Source organism: Antedon bifida, chromosome 10 (genome assembly GCF_963402885.1).
Source record: "Antedon bifida chromosome 10, ecAntBifi1.1, whole genome shotgun sequence".
Taxonomy (NCBI): Eukaryota; Metazoa; Echinodermata; class Crinoidea; order Comatulida; family Antedonidae; genus Antedon; species Antedon bifida.
In genome coordinates, this window is record NC_136235.1 from 4,845,157 (window position 1) to 4,860,092 (window position 14,936).

At 32.6% G+C, this 14,936-nt stretch overlaps 3 protein-coding genes across 3 annotated transcripts in view; 2 read left to right on the forward strand and 1 right to left on the reverse strand.

The window, feature by feature from the left end:
• LOC144854208 (SH2 domain-containing adapter protein F-like) overlaps positions 1-1,308 on the forward strand; it is a 219,523-nt gene extending 218,215 nt beyond the window's left edge. The window contains exon 7 of the transcript XR_013614535.1: positions 1,295-1,308. The gene's annotated coding sequence lies outside the window, so the exon portion shown is untranslated. The remainder of the gene's footprint in view (positions 1-1,294) is intronic.
• Positions 1,309-2,098: 790 nt separating this feature from the next.
• LOC144854592 (N-acetylaspartate synthetase-like) lies at positions 2,099-2,752 on the forward strand. Its single transcript, XM_078712530.1, has one exon. It carries the CDS (start codon positions 2,099-2,101, stop codon positions 2,750-2,752), a length of 654 nt encoding a protein of 217 aa, XP_078568656.1.
• Positions 2,753-3,748: 996 nt separating this feature from the next.
• LOC144854191 (protein Skeletor, isoforms B/C-like) lies at positions 3,749-13,558 on the reverse strand. The gene is made up of 18 exons (XM_078712095.1): positions 13,486-13,558; positions 12,566-12,658; positions 11,795-11,968; positions 11,407-11,613; positions 10,866-11,249; positions 10,503-10,572; positions 9,978-10,086; positions 9,577-9,745; positions 9,197-9,266; positions 8,755-8,965; positions 8,171-8,419; positions 7,888-8,017; positions 7,557-7,664; positions 7,180-7,359; positions 6,623-6,810; positions 6,301-6,328; positions 5,645-5,811; positions 3,749-4,832 (listed from the first exon to the last, which is right to left on the reverse strand). The coding sequence occupies exons 2-18, from the start codon at positions 12,639-12,641 to the stop codon at positions 4,776-4,778; spliced, it is 2,577 nt and encodes an 858-aa protein (XP_078568221.1). The 5' UTR covers positions 12,642-12,658; positions 13,486-13,558; the 3' UTR covers positions 3,749-4,775.
• Between the last annotated feature and the right edge of the window lie 1,378 nt (positions 13,559-14,936).

The following is a 14,936-nucleotide window of genomic DNA, read 5'->3' on the forward strand; positions in this document are numbered from 1 at the left end:
GTAATCATCCGCCAAAGTGGATTTTACAGGCATAAACAGTCTAGGCCCTGGCAAAAACCAGTCACTCACCATCCACATTGCCTATAAACCACGACCAACTCACTTTATACACTAGCTCCACACAATCCATATAGTAAAGTAAAAATAAATTAAATATTTATTGGTTTCATTTACTTATTTTATTTTTTTTTTATGGTCACATCAAAAAATAAACAACAAATGAATACATTAAATATTATTAATGCGTGATCAGGTTCTAGATTATATTAATTTGTTTCGTTTTTTAACAGTGATCGAGCAATAATTATTTGATTTCTATTGGCTAACATCTCTTTATTTTCTTCTCCATTTCAATTCATAACCATCTAGATGTCACCAAAATTAGTATTATTAAACTATTATCCCATGCTGTCATGAATTAAACAAGGAATATTCTACCAGGATTTAAAGTGCTCAACGACGTTGGAACGTCATTGCAATCGTGACAATATATTTATTATATCACCCAATGCATTGTGCATACTATTTTGTTATTTTGCTGCACTGCTGGCTGCCGTGGGTCCGTGGAGGGCCTAATCCGAATTTCCTCAGTTTCCAGTTAAGCTTGAGGACAAATATGAATACCTTTACCTTTTACCTTTAATCTGTTTCTTTTTAAAAAATTATTATTATTATTATTTTAGTCGTAAACACGTACTGTGGAATAGGCCTACAATATTGACAATATATTGAAAAAGTAACACAACAGCAATAGTTCGTTCAAATTAGGATGTAACTGTCAAATAAAACATCAAGTGTATTTAATTGCCGTCTACTTCATATACAAACATGCTATAGGCCTATCCTAACTTTATTCTTTTTTTAGATGAAATTACTTTATTTGATTTTTCGGCCCTTTTTTCAATCTGTATTCAACTTAAAAGTATCTAGTAATAGTGTTTTTCGGGTTGACCATATCATAATGTCTTATGACTACCGAATAAGTTAACGTTTATATTATATCAAAATTATTCATAAGAGTAAATAGGAACATACACTCTAAGATTTAAGATCAATCTTAAGTGTGTATGTATCATTATGAGGTCAGAGGATAATTTTATTTTCATGCTATAGCAAAAAGTATCCACCGTATATCCACCATCTTTTTTATCTTCTATGCCTTTAGGTTAAACTACCTCAATTCAGTATTTTATTCACGAAGCGTGAACTCCTTTTATATTATATAAACATCACAGGCACAGAATAAATGTATATTTATTGTTTTACTTAAATAACAGAGCATAATAAAAGTGAGACTCACACCAGACAAAAAAAAAGTTATTAGCCTAAAATGTGTGAACAATGCCTACGCTAAATTTCTTGTTAAGCAAACTTTGGTTTTCATTTTTACTAAATCTTTACTGTGGTACGATGTCTGATCAAGGAGGTATATTTTTATACCTCCCTGGTCTGATTTAGATTTGTGACGTGTATTACTGTTTTGTTTACTGTGTTCATATCATACATTACTGCATGCCTCCATGATTACGTAATCAAAGATTAAACACCGCCCCCAATGTTCAAGGCTGGTCTATAGATAGTGGGACGTATAACGAAAACAAGGTAACGAGGAAGTTAATTAAGCTAACTCAATATTAATAGTCAAAACTAGTTAATTTGTATTAATCATTTGGGTTGTTTACTAGTTTAATTATAAACTTAATGTTAGGTGAGGTATCATCATCCGCCCAAGGTGGAGTTTACCTAGGCCTAGACAGTCTAGGCCTAGACTAACTATAAGTCGGTCAGCCCACTAATTCATGACTAAGTCGCTAGCGATGTGCAGTGCAGTGTAGGCCTACAACGCACCAATCCAAAATCCGCCCCAACATCCTATCAGGGCTACATCACGACCAACTACTGTATAAAAATAAAGTCGCTAGCGATGTGAGTAGGCCTACAACGCGCCAATCTGACATCCCCACAGCCTATATATAGGTGGCCTACAGTTAAATTAGCCTATTTATATATTTTTTTCATTTTACATACAGTACTAACAATTTAGGTAACATCTCTCTTCATTTTCTTCTCCTTTTCCAATTCTATCATCAACATCTAGATGTCACCAATATCTATTATCCCATGCTGTCATGAATTAAACAAGGAAGCAAAAGCAGTTTTAGAAAATGGAGCTTATGACAATATCCTGCCAGGATTTAAAGTGCTTACACGGCGTTGGAAAGTCATTGCAATCGTGACAATATATACATTCATAGCGTATTATATCACCCAATGCATTTTGCATACTATTTTGTTAATCGTCGCCTTTTATGTTGCTTTATTCGCTGGATTGTATTTTGTTGCGCATAGGCTGATAAAGGGACCACTATTCGCGGACATTAACGAGGCCCAACTGAATTATCAATCTTCAGATAGAACAAATTTCTGGGTTGCAGTGACCGAATATCGGCAAGTTATAGGAACTGTCGGTATTACAGTGAAAGAAAACTCCGATAATGTTGCATACCTACGTAGGATGGCCGTGGACAAGAATTACAGACGATTAGGTGTTGCTAAACAACTGCTGCGTGTTGCTATAGATTTTAGTAAGGCTAAAAAATACAACGCAATTGACCTTATCACCACCGAAGTACAAGTACCTGCCCAGAAACTTTATGAAAGTTTTGGTTTTAAGGTCGTGGGTGGTTTTTCAAGAAAATTCAAGTGTTTTGTGTTAATGACTTACACTTTGTCTTTAGATATAATAAGGTGAAAGAGAATATTTAAAGGGATGATTGTAACTAAGGCATTTTGAAGGATTATCTTAAATGTAAGGGTATACACAGTATAATAGTATGAAGGATAAAGCTGGATACTGTGGTGATATTCTGGGTGAAAGTTTAGGAATGCAGCAGATTCAGTCACAATGACTGACGTTATTATTATTATTTGTTGATAACGTTCATTTACATAACAATAAACACATTATTCATGTTTGTTAAGTAGGAATGTATTTAAAACTGAGCGTATTTATGTCTATGATCTATTTAGGGAATGCAATGATTAAAGTATGTACAGATTACCTTATGTTTCAGTATAATGTGTTTTTTGGGGGTTTTTTTTCACATTGATTAATATAATGAAAGAATGGCGGTAGTACATTTTGTTTATTTTTCTTCTGTTCTCTGCCTCTAAAATAGGAAAGAAAATGGTTAAATGTAATTGGGAATTGTCATCTCGTAAACATGCATTTTATATTGATTTCGTACGTTGATTAATATTCACTGTCTTTTTTCTTGTTAGGTGATTTGACCAACCACTTTGTGGACAGGTTCTGATAGTATTATTGCTTGGTTTGTTTATCTGTTTTGTGTTGGCGCTGCTCTATCCAATGTTTGTATTATTCTTTAAAAGCTTAAAGTTCATTATGTGATATGTTTCACCAACGAAAGGTCATCAAATCATTTTTGCATTAACAATACTTAATAATTAGGATATTTGATCGTCGACAAATCAGCAGATTGGGATATTGGTTAAAATATCCACCTAATGTGTCGTTATTCTTCATTGTTTTGATTCGTTTTTGTTTTAGTAATACATTCTACACAAAGAACAGTACAAATTAAACAAAATGAATCGTAAAACAACATCAAGTGTAGATAGTGATTATGAACAACTTGGTGTTACAACGAAAATTTGGAATTCCTACGTACATTTCTTGTTAAGCAAACGTTGGTTGGTTGCCGCCTCTGTAGTCATTTTGTCTGTTTTCATTTTGACTGGATCTTTACCCGCAGTGATTTTATCTGCATTTGGTATATGTGTTGCAGCCTTGATTATTTGTGCCGTTTATTACTGTTTCGTTACTGTGTTTATTCGTGTGTGCCTTACAATCAAAAGGATGATATTGTCATAGAATGTGTATTTCTACGACATGTGGTGTATTAGGCATGATAATGAGATGCCGTAGTAACACCAAGGTATTTTATGCTTCCATACACCAAGTGCATTCATTTACTGATTTATGTACTATATCACAACAGTAATATCAAGGAAAGATATTGGACCACTGTACTGTAATTCTTCCAGATCATCATTCAGATCATAATGCATAAATTCTGCCACTAGAGGTGCCTATGACATGTGAGAAACTTTACGTGTAAATCTACAACTAAGATGATTTTGCCAATGAAGATTACGAATAACAATTATATGTTTATGAAATTAATGAACAATGTAAACGTTGAATTTTATATTTAAATGCTTATACTACTAATACTATTGTAATATTTTTATAGAATGTATAATTGGTAACTGCTCTGCTATTTTAAAAATGCCATTGTCGCGCAGTACTATTTAAGAAAAATCCGACATTGAAATTTACAGTATTAGATTATATTGTTTACAAATTGTTTTGAGTACATATAGGCTACATTGGGTTCATCATCCACATAATCTAGAACCTAACTTACAATAGGCGTACTAACGGAGGCCAAGGGAGCGTATAAAGATACAACTGATTTGTTTAAGCTTAAGTATATTGGGTCTGTTTTTCTACCTTTAATATGGAAATAAATACAACAGTACGTTATCCGGGTTCATTAACTAGTTACTTTACAGAAATAGTAATTAGTTTAAACTGTATTTTCATACAAACTTTCAGTACCAAAGAACTAGATAATACTAATTACATTACTTGTTACAAATGTTCAGTAACTTGATGTTATTAATTCCAGTCAAACCTCTGTTTTATAAGATTCCTACTTTGAAATTCGTGGGTTGTATGTGTTCAGATATCATAGAAAATTATCCACAACTTGAATCTTCCAACCAAAATACTGATGCGTGTAGCACTAAAAGAAATATGTAAATAATATAAAGTTGTATAATGTCATTTTAATAATACCTGGCATCGTGTAATAACCATTTTGGAGAATATAAAACAATAATTTTTCAGCATTTATGAACATCGTCCGGTACCCCATGTATTGCCGTTCGTTGCGTTTGTAACAGTCCTTTCAAAAATGTTCCAATCACGACGCAATGAATCTTGATATATCGCGTCGTGATTGCGTTACGTTCTAGTGGGAGGAACCAAGTTAAACTCAAATTGCGTTACGTTCTAGTGGGAGGAACCAAGTTAAACTCAAATTGCGTTACGTTCTAGTGAGAGGAACCAAGTTAAACTCAAATTGCGTTACGTTCTAGTAGGAGGAACCAAATTAAACTCAAATTGCGTTACGTTCTAGTGGGAGGAACCAAGTTAAACTCTCCTCAGAGGCAGATTTCATTATGTTATTATAGGCCAGCGGCCGTAAAACATAAATATTTCTTAGTGTGCCAAATAAAATGTTAGAAACAAGTTTTAACGATCTATTTCAAACTGTTTTTATAAGTACAGTGTCAAGGCAACTCGACGACTTTGATAGTCATAGCAGAGATCGAGTGCTTCTCCAGCTTTAACAACTAACCTAAAACTGACTTTGAGTTTGGCAGTGAAAACACCAAGTAAATAAAATGCTACTTTTTTTTTTTTTTTGCTTTGGATCCGTTTCAAATCGGGGTCTTCCTTATTTCGGGTAGAAATAAGAAAGATTGAAACAAGGAAAATACCAGTTTTATTGGATTTTTGTCGTTCACAAACTACATTACTTATCTTACTAACCTGATAATACACTGTATCCGGTGTGTTTGCGTTCGGGGTCCATTTCAGAATTCCAGGTAGCACTCGTCTGTTGCATTTTTCTTTAAGTGTTTTAAAATATTCATCGAATGTTGCCGATTGCTTCCGTCTTACTTGTTTTTTGTTAATATACTCACAGTAACCACCCACTATATAAAAAAACAATATTTAATTATGTAAAATGTTTTTAAAAATGTTTAGCTTAATTGGGCCCAATAAAATGTGTACATTTTGTCGACGGTAACTTCGTTAAATTGAACATAAACCACTGATTAGAAATATTTGTATGCAACAATGTATAATGTAATTTAGGCTTAGTTAATTTAAAGAAAACGTTGAGGACATTAAATATTTTAAGTCGTAGACCTTTTTTTTAATTTATAATGATTGAACGGATTACTATTTTTCCTGTTATCACACTAACGAACTTGCTTTTCGGCAGACGGAATTTTTACAATATTATTCTACACATGCGTATAAGTATCCACCGTTCCGTCCATATCGCGACTGTATTTGATCGATTTGAAATTCGTCCTTTGTTTCCGTCTCAAAACGAAAGCTCGTTTTATCTAGTCAAAACAACAAGGGTGCAAGCTAAAAATGAAAAAAATAGATTTCAGAATATATTCTATACTCACCAGTTGGACCAGCATATATTGTTTGATACTATGGAAATAAAAATGTTTAGTATGTATAAAATATGTATACCGCAATGATCTAAGATATTTATTTAAGTAGGCATTCGACAATTATTTTTCTATTCGGTAATAGAATTTAGGTTCAGATATCAAGCTCTAAACAAATTTGAATTTTACTGTATACGGTAAATGATATAGTTTGATTTTATTGTCCTGATTTTTCAATTGGTACATTAACACATGTTAAATTCTACTTTCAACAATCACTTTAAGTTATTTATGTTATGTCTAAAAATGTGTAGGCTTTAATTTCAAGACTTGCCTTAAATAAATTAGTAGAAGGGGTTCCTCCCGTTACGTCATCAGTGATATAAAATGGATGATACTGTGCAATAAGAGATTCATCATCACCGCCGAACACTCGGAATGTATACTCGACGCCTCGCTTGAGTATCAGTTTTGGAGCTAGCTTCTCATTCAAGTACCAAGTAAAGCCCCACTCAGTATTACCTATAATTTAAATGATAATTAATCAATAATTTGGTAGTTTGAAGTTATATGTACGAATGCGATTGCATCATCAAATAGATTTGAAATTCACACTGATGATATACATTGTCAATGTACATAATTATGTAATCCGCATTGTCTTAATTAAAATAAAATCGAAGCTACATTTTGGTAATTAGTACACTTTGTTTTAATTTTTCAATTTCAATTAGGCCTACATGTTTGCGTTGATTAGGAGCTATAGAATGAAGATGATTTACTATGCACGATAACACAGATGGTAGTTAGGCTTAATATTGGTAAAAATACAGACAAAAATACCAATAAAGTTATACTAACAACCTGAAAAATACTTTCAAAAGTACATACCTGTGGTAGCTGCATATCTCGTGTTTCCTCTAGCGGTTGGCCCTATTTTAGCATCGAATGTTGTTACATCTCTACCTTCTAAAACTATCTCTGGCCACGTTCCCGAGTTCCCTGCCTGATTTGACAACAACATTGGTTGAGCATTGCTCACTGGATCTCTACCGAAGCTAAACACGTCTCCTTAAAAATGGAAAAAATCACGAACAATAATTATCATATTTAACTCTTACTGTCCATTTTTTGTAACAAGCTTATTTTTTTCAGGAAAGGTCTAGAACTATGATTCGAACATCACAATAAAAGTCCTGAAAAATCCTTCTTGTGCTCTCTGAGAAATCCAAGAGGGCGTCCAAAATGGCATAAGAAGACAATCTTACCGCCAAAATTACTGTGCTTCGTCACCAATCCCTGGTCGTCTATTGATCCGATTGCCCACACTATGTACATGGCTTCCGTCAATGATATAGTCATGTCCAATGCATCCTCTACAAGAACGGTTGTTGAAAATTCAATAATCAATGTAACTTATAAACTGTACCTTATTGATTTGGAGAGGAGGTGTTATCTACATTGAAGATGGGGCATACTATATTGTACAAAGGGTTGTAACTCTTTGAATAATAGCCTACAGTAAGTTAAAGTTAAGTACATTTCAGAAAACTATTATCTCTCCTGTAATAATAACAATATAATATATAATGAATGTACCTGTGTTGAGTTTTCGACGAAATGATATAGTAGTGACGCCATCAACATTGGAACCACTAATATTCTTGTGATTATTGACTCCAGGTAGTACGAATGATTCATCTTTACAGGCACCGCTTCCACCTAAACACTTAGCATAGATATAAATTTGACATTTTTGGAAGCACCATAGCTTTGAATTGTGACAAGTATAATTGCTTTTCTTTTGAATAACTTATAAAACTTTCAGGGTACACAATTTAAATTTCTTGTTACTTTATCTTTTGTATTAGTACGTGCTTACCTGGGAGTACCCTCCTAAATAGTAATCATCTACTTGCGCTATATCGCCGTTTAACCAGGCTACAGCCACATCAGATCCAAACATCACTGATCGTACCCTACTACCACTGATGCCGAAGGCCATGTACTGCCTGCCATGGAGTCTACCAGATAGTTCAACATCTATTTCATCACCATCAATCACCCAACTAACTTGGTAGTTCGTTGATAAACTTTCACTGTTCCGTACAGGTGAAGCAGTCGGCCGTACCTTCAATGTCAATACATCCATACAACTTTGTACATGCATTGCTATATTATTATAGTCATGTGTTGCTCAAAAGTATATACATAATAGATGCATCATTCAATTATATTAAAGGGTTTAAACAACTGTTTTATTTTGTCACAACTAACTAACCTAACCCTAATCCTGACCCTAATATATACTGAATTCAGAAAAGAAAAGATTAAATCTCGCTGCTTGTTATACCATATGAAACACCAAACTGTAGAGCCCAACTTTAAGTTCCACTGATCTTACATAGGAAATGACAATTGCATATTAGCTTTATCTAATTATTAAATGATTAATGACTACCGTACCTCCTCAACACCAGTTGGTGTAATCATATGTGAACTTTCCACAAATGGCGGAATGTTCAATTCTCTGCGGTCTGGTATAAGAACATGTCCAAAATCTTGCTGAAAAGTCTTACTCCATACACCGATATAGTCAATATCGAAGACCATCACGTTATCGGGTAGCTGAACGGTGATAGTGTCACGACGAAACTTTGGAAGCAGTCCATCAATGCTGTAAAAATAAATTAATACCAATCATTGATAATACTAATTAATGTTATTCCTGATTCGGCATGCAAGAAAATGTTCGTAAAGTTACTATACTTGTGTGCAATCGATATTTTCCAGTCTAGGGTGTCAAATCTAGAAGAATATACTTTGAATCGCTTGTATTCTTTCAATCTATAAATGGTCATGTTTTAGACACTAAAACATAGTGTTGTCATTCCTAAGTTTTAGTTACCTTCCATTTATGTAAGGTACACTACGTCCTGTTGAGTCAGGTGTACCCGATCCAATCCAGAAATAAACATCTACACAAACAATCAAAGATGAATATTAAATCTTAAGTATGTTGAATTTAGTGGTAGAATGACGGCAACTTGTTGTTTGCCATCGTCAGAATGGTCATTATTAACATTTTCGTTATCAAATCAATCGACGTTATGAGTATGAGTTATTATACTGACATCACCAACAAGGTAATTATAACAACAATTTCATCAACTGGTACCCCAGTATATGGATATTACATTGATTCAGACATTGTTTTTGCCATCTGGGCGTAGACCACGTTTCTCTCATTGCTATCTCATGTATTTAATACTCTATAATTCAACTTACCAGGAGCAGCTCCATCGTACGTGATACTGTGGAATCGTATTGTTTTTGTGTCAATTATGTTTGTAGCCGGTGACCGAACGTTGTGTATTCGAGGTTTGTAACCCATTACACCTAAGTTATACTGATCAGGTGCTACAAAATCAGCAGATATATTTACTCTTGCAAAAGTCTAAAAAATAATGTCATTATCAGCTCGCTTAATGTACAAACGTAGCGTGTAAAGAATATATGCACTAACGTGCTGGTGGCTATATTTATTATTTAGTGTTGCATATTAATATTTATTGCATTCATACACTTGATGTAAAGAAAAAAAATACAAACGTAATATATATACTATTCCTTGGTATAGGCCTATTTCACTCAGTATGTATTATAGTTGCCACATTCAGATTGCTCACCTTATAACGACGGCACCAGACTCCAATCCAGTCATATTCAGCTAACGCTTTTCCTTCTGGTAAGCTTAGAATGATATCCTTGTTTTTATATGCTCTAAGTTTTCTTTTTCTTTTTTTTAAAGAAAAAAATACACGAATAATTATTATAACTCATAAGAAACGAAATCATCAATTATAAGATCGTAATCATAACAATCCTCAAAGTTGTCATTATTTTCATACCTCTATCGTTGTGATGGTGTTCATTGTTATCTTTTGTTTGGAAGAACTTCATAATTATCAGTCTTCGTCATTGTTATAATTATAATTCTTACCAAGTCTCGGAGTCACACATAATGTGTGATGTGTGATAAGCATTAAACCAAATCTTTATTTTCGACCATAGCTTTTCTTGAAACGCCAAATGTTTTATAGTCAATCATTTTTGTCTAGTAAAGCATTCTCAAAAGAAATATTGTTGTATTGATGTTTTTTCGGATATGCCACACACGACAAAGTGCTAATAGAAACAATTCGTAATGTTACCTTCCTTTCTCGTCTGGTATTGTATCTCCATTATCTGGTTCACTGTTCAACCCAGCCTTTAAATAAATATCTGTAACAAATGATAAGCTTACAGTAGCAGGTTATCTAGTAATAACAATAACATAATTGGATATAATTTTCATATCCGTTCAAATAAAAAAAGATTAAGCAATAATAAACATAACATAATCGACCACAGCAACGTACAATATCCACATCACAACACTACTAAGCAGCATCAACTATAACATCAGCATTGAAAACAAAATAACATCAACAACAAAATAAAACATTTAAAAAAAGAATAGAATAACGAGAACTGGTAGATAAAAAGTGTAATGGTATAGTATGATGTTTCCTTACCATCTACCTTGCTATTAATCGTAAAATGTACAATCGTAATTGTTGACTTATCAACTGAATAAATTGTTCCACGTCCTCTGGGTAGCGCGCGTTCATTTCCAACAGGCATAATATCCCCAATAAGTTTCCCATAATAAATGTCTGTTATTGTTGTCTCTGTCGTTGGCGGTTTGAATGGAGTATCTGTTATATACGAAGCAGGCCCTGGTACAAACAAGTCACTACCTCCACCTCCTTTTTTTGTAGTCTGCAATTGTTCTTCAGTTACCTCTTGAACAGTTGATTGTACGGTGGTGAAAATATTTGATGTTGAATCCGTTTTTTCTTGTTCATTTGCTGGTGAAGTTAAATTCAAATCTGATTTATTTTTAGAATTACATTGATCTACAAAAATATAAATGGTAAAAGATTATTCTACTAAATATAATGTTTTGATATACGCAATCAATATAACATACATTTAAAACAATTATATAATGAAGAAACATTTTAAACATATTGTTATAGACTAAAATTATCGGTAGTAACACATGTGACTCACCACAGAAACCCATCTGTGCAATAGTTAGATCGCTTTTTCCAGGAAGATTTGCAAACTTTGCAAGGAAGCAGGGTGACGGATAGGTGATTCCATCACTACCACAGACTGGTACCAATGCCACGGTGCATCTCGAGTCTTTATGCTCCATTTGATCGGATTCATTTAGCTGGTTTTTAGTAACAGAATATGGTCGCGAACTCACTGTAGCTGCAAACAAGCACCATATTGACATAACGATATTATTATATTAATAATTTTGTATTGAAAATTGATATGAAAGTTAATCTGTCGTTGTTTCATTTAGCTTTATATAATGTATAATTGTATACTATACAATTTGTTAAAGCTATCTAGACGTGATACCGTACGAGAATCTGCTAGGACTTACTTGTAATAACCACAGGGTCGTTCATTCGAATGCATTTCCCCGAATATGCTACTGCTAAGTCTGGAGAATCTCCTCTACAAATCCTCCGTCCGAGGTAACATATGGAAGGGTATGTTCTGCCATCTGTCCCGCATACTCGTTGGTCATTTTCTGGCTTGGCACACGAAGGGCAACCTGGATAGATGATTTCAAGTTTTATTGAATTGAATTGAATTGAATTAATATTTAGAACTAAAATTCCTGCAAAATAAAATGTTCTTAAAATGTATGTGTTCGTTAATGACCGAGGCGTGTAGATTTCTAATATATTGTTTTTTTTAAATAAATAATATGTATAGGCCTATGTAATAATATGAGGGTGTTTTTAATCACAATAGATTATTAAAAATAAATTATTTAAAGATGTATTGTCCCCCAAAAACATGAAAAATGAAGATTAATAAAATCACAGTTAAAAACCCAGAACAAATAATTATTTCACTTATAAAAAGACAAACGAAACGGTTAATTTTAACCAAAAACGTATTTTTTTGCTTTAAATTTAAAGATTAACAAGTTTTATGTCAATCATTTTTTTTCGATCCAGTTTTTGGTCAAAGAGAATAACTATTACGTGAAAATAATAGCGTATTCAACAAAAACATTTTTTAGGGGGATAGTATATCTTTAATTACAACGAAACAACACTTTAAAATTAGACTGATGGAATCAGAAGCAAGAAGACAGTTGATTCTATTAAAACTTGTACATCAACAAGAAAATAGGACTTACGTTGACCGTACACATATGCAGTCATGGACATCAATACAAAATAAATATACAGGTATTTCTTTATTTTTTTCATCATCTTTTTTGGGTGGAAGCCTGCAGTAAAAATAAAAATCTACTAATTGAACATCACAAGATATTTGGTAAATAAATACAATTATTTTGTATTTGAAATAATTCGTCGTCTAATTAAATTTAAACTCTAGGCCAATTATACACAAATAGGTGAGTGAGAAAGAATTCTAGTAGTAAATTGTAACAGTAAATCATCGTCTACATTATCTTCCCACAGTTTTCTTATATCAAAAGATGAACGAGTGTTTTACTTTTTTCAAGTATGATGTCATAAGAATCGGGACTGACCGCCGTGTCATATGGTGTTGATAAACACAGTGAAATTGACAATGATCTCTGTATCAAACTGTATTAGGAGTACAGCTGTTGCGAGAAGTTCACAATGTTTACTTTTTAATAAATTAAAAAAGGAAGTATTTCATATGCGTCATTCTACTGTTGAACGCAGAACACGTCATTTAATGCGGTTTTTTTTTATAGTACAGCCAAATGGTGACAACAATTAGAAAGCAGCTTAAGCCGAATTATTTTGTTGAGAAGTTTAATTATAATTATACGATTTATCGAAATGTTTAACGGAATAGTGATACACTGATCCTGTATTTCAGTTTTCTTTAAAGTTGACTTTTAGAATACTTTCATTTCTAGACAGAACGAATTGGAATACCAAGTAGGTGAGTGTAAACATTGTTGTTATGGTCGACTGAAAACGTTCAAATGTATTGTTTGCTTTGAAATTCATTATGACTCAGAAGCATATGTTAAAGAATTAAGAAGTCACATTTTCCAGCAAATTGTTATAGGCCTAAAGTAGGTCTACAAATAGTATTAATCTCGATAATTCTTACCTTTATAGAATAATATAATCCACTGTGGAAGAAGCTGTGTTTTCAACCATGCATGCTTTACTGGCTGTGCTTGTTGTTGATGTCATCTGTTAAAGTATTTGTCTAATTCAATCATTTCCGCACTCAATTCTTAACCTATCACATCCTTTATTTTAAGGTTGGCCTTTAACATTAGGAACTGATATTGAAACCCAACACATTTAACAAATTTCATGCTTGTCGGAAGTCGTTGTCAGGATTACTACACAAAATGAAAAAATATCTACCACCCGTTCATTATTCTAAATTGTGTGTTATTGGTTACCAGTGAACATGAACTTTAGGAAATCATGCCAAATTTGCCTTATAGGAAATAGACATTTTTTTTTTCATTGTGTATTTTTATAATAATAATAATGTAACAAACCTATCGTACGCGTAATAAACCAATAATAATTTAGAATAAAGTTATCGTAAAAGGCCTAATAAACTCAATGGAAGTTCGTATATTTAAGATATTTGAGCTGTCTTTTGTTTAAAGTTGTCTTATTGTAATAATATTGTAACAACCAGAACGTTTTTTTTTATTTAATCAAATAAGCATGATGGGGGTGGAGTAATGGTATAATCTCATATATGTTCACAGAGTTGATCTTAACCTAGACAACGAAGATATAGAGATCACATGAATCGAAAAAATGATAAATTGAATGAAAATCATATACTCATTGCAAGCATTATAGACCACTCGAATTTATTGACAAGTTAGAAAAATTCTTGAAAAGGTATCCAATGAAAACAAAGAACTTATACTATTAGGATAATTTAATATAGATTATAAATTTGACATTGACCTTTATAAGAATACAATAAATGAACTGGAAAATATGTTTCAATTAACAAAATTGTTAAAAACGGTAAAACGAGGTTACACAAAAATCTGCGACATATTGACCTAATTGATATTATCATCATCAAATCCATGTAGTACTAATACATGGAATCGTTCATATATAGACTATAGTCCAGTTTCCTATGTCAAACAAGTTCCTTCGTGTGCAAATCATGGGGAAAATGTAACCACTGTGTTTATGAATATTTAATATATTTTTATCCTGCATAAATATGTTTTAAATAAAATTAAAAATAAATAATAATGCTCTAAATTACCGCTATTTTTATTTAAACGGATTAAATCAAAACAGAGGCCAATTTATTGTTTGGAGTTATGATGTCAACTGGTTACACGTATTCAAATTATTGTTATGGCCTACTATTTTTATAAGAAAGTTATTGAAAATCGGTAATTTTTTTATTCTAAAATTATGTAAAAATTCACGATGCTTTACTGCTAACGAAAAACACCTGTAAGTGGGTTTATTATCAATTTTGTTGCAACGTTGTTATTTATGTATACCGGCAGCACAATAAACAACATGTGTTTCTTTTGAGTGTGAAAGTTAAAGTGGAGT

Excerpts from the sequence above, each read along its gene's own strand:
- LOC144854191 (XM_078712095.1), bottom strand. The coding sequence starts at position 12,641 with ATGATGAAAAAAATAAAGAAATACCTGTATATTTATTTTGTATTGATG. Across the intron at positions 11,969-12,565 it reads TGCATATGTGTACGGTCAAC|GTTGCCCTTCGTGTGCCAAG; the intron begins GTAAGTCCTATT and ends TCATCTATCCAG. Across the intron at positions 7,665-7,887 it reads TCGTCGAAAACTCAACACAG|AGGATGCATTGGACATGACT; the intron begins GTACATTCATTA and ends CCGTTCTTGTAG.
- LOC144854592 (XM_078712530.1), top strand. The coding sequence starts at position 2,099 with ATGTCACCAATATCTATTATCCCATGCTGTCATGAATTAAACAAGGAA.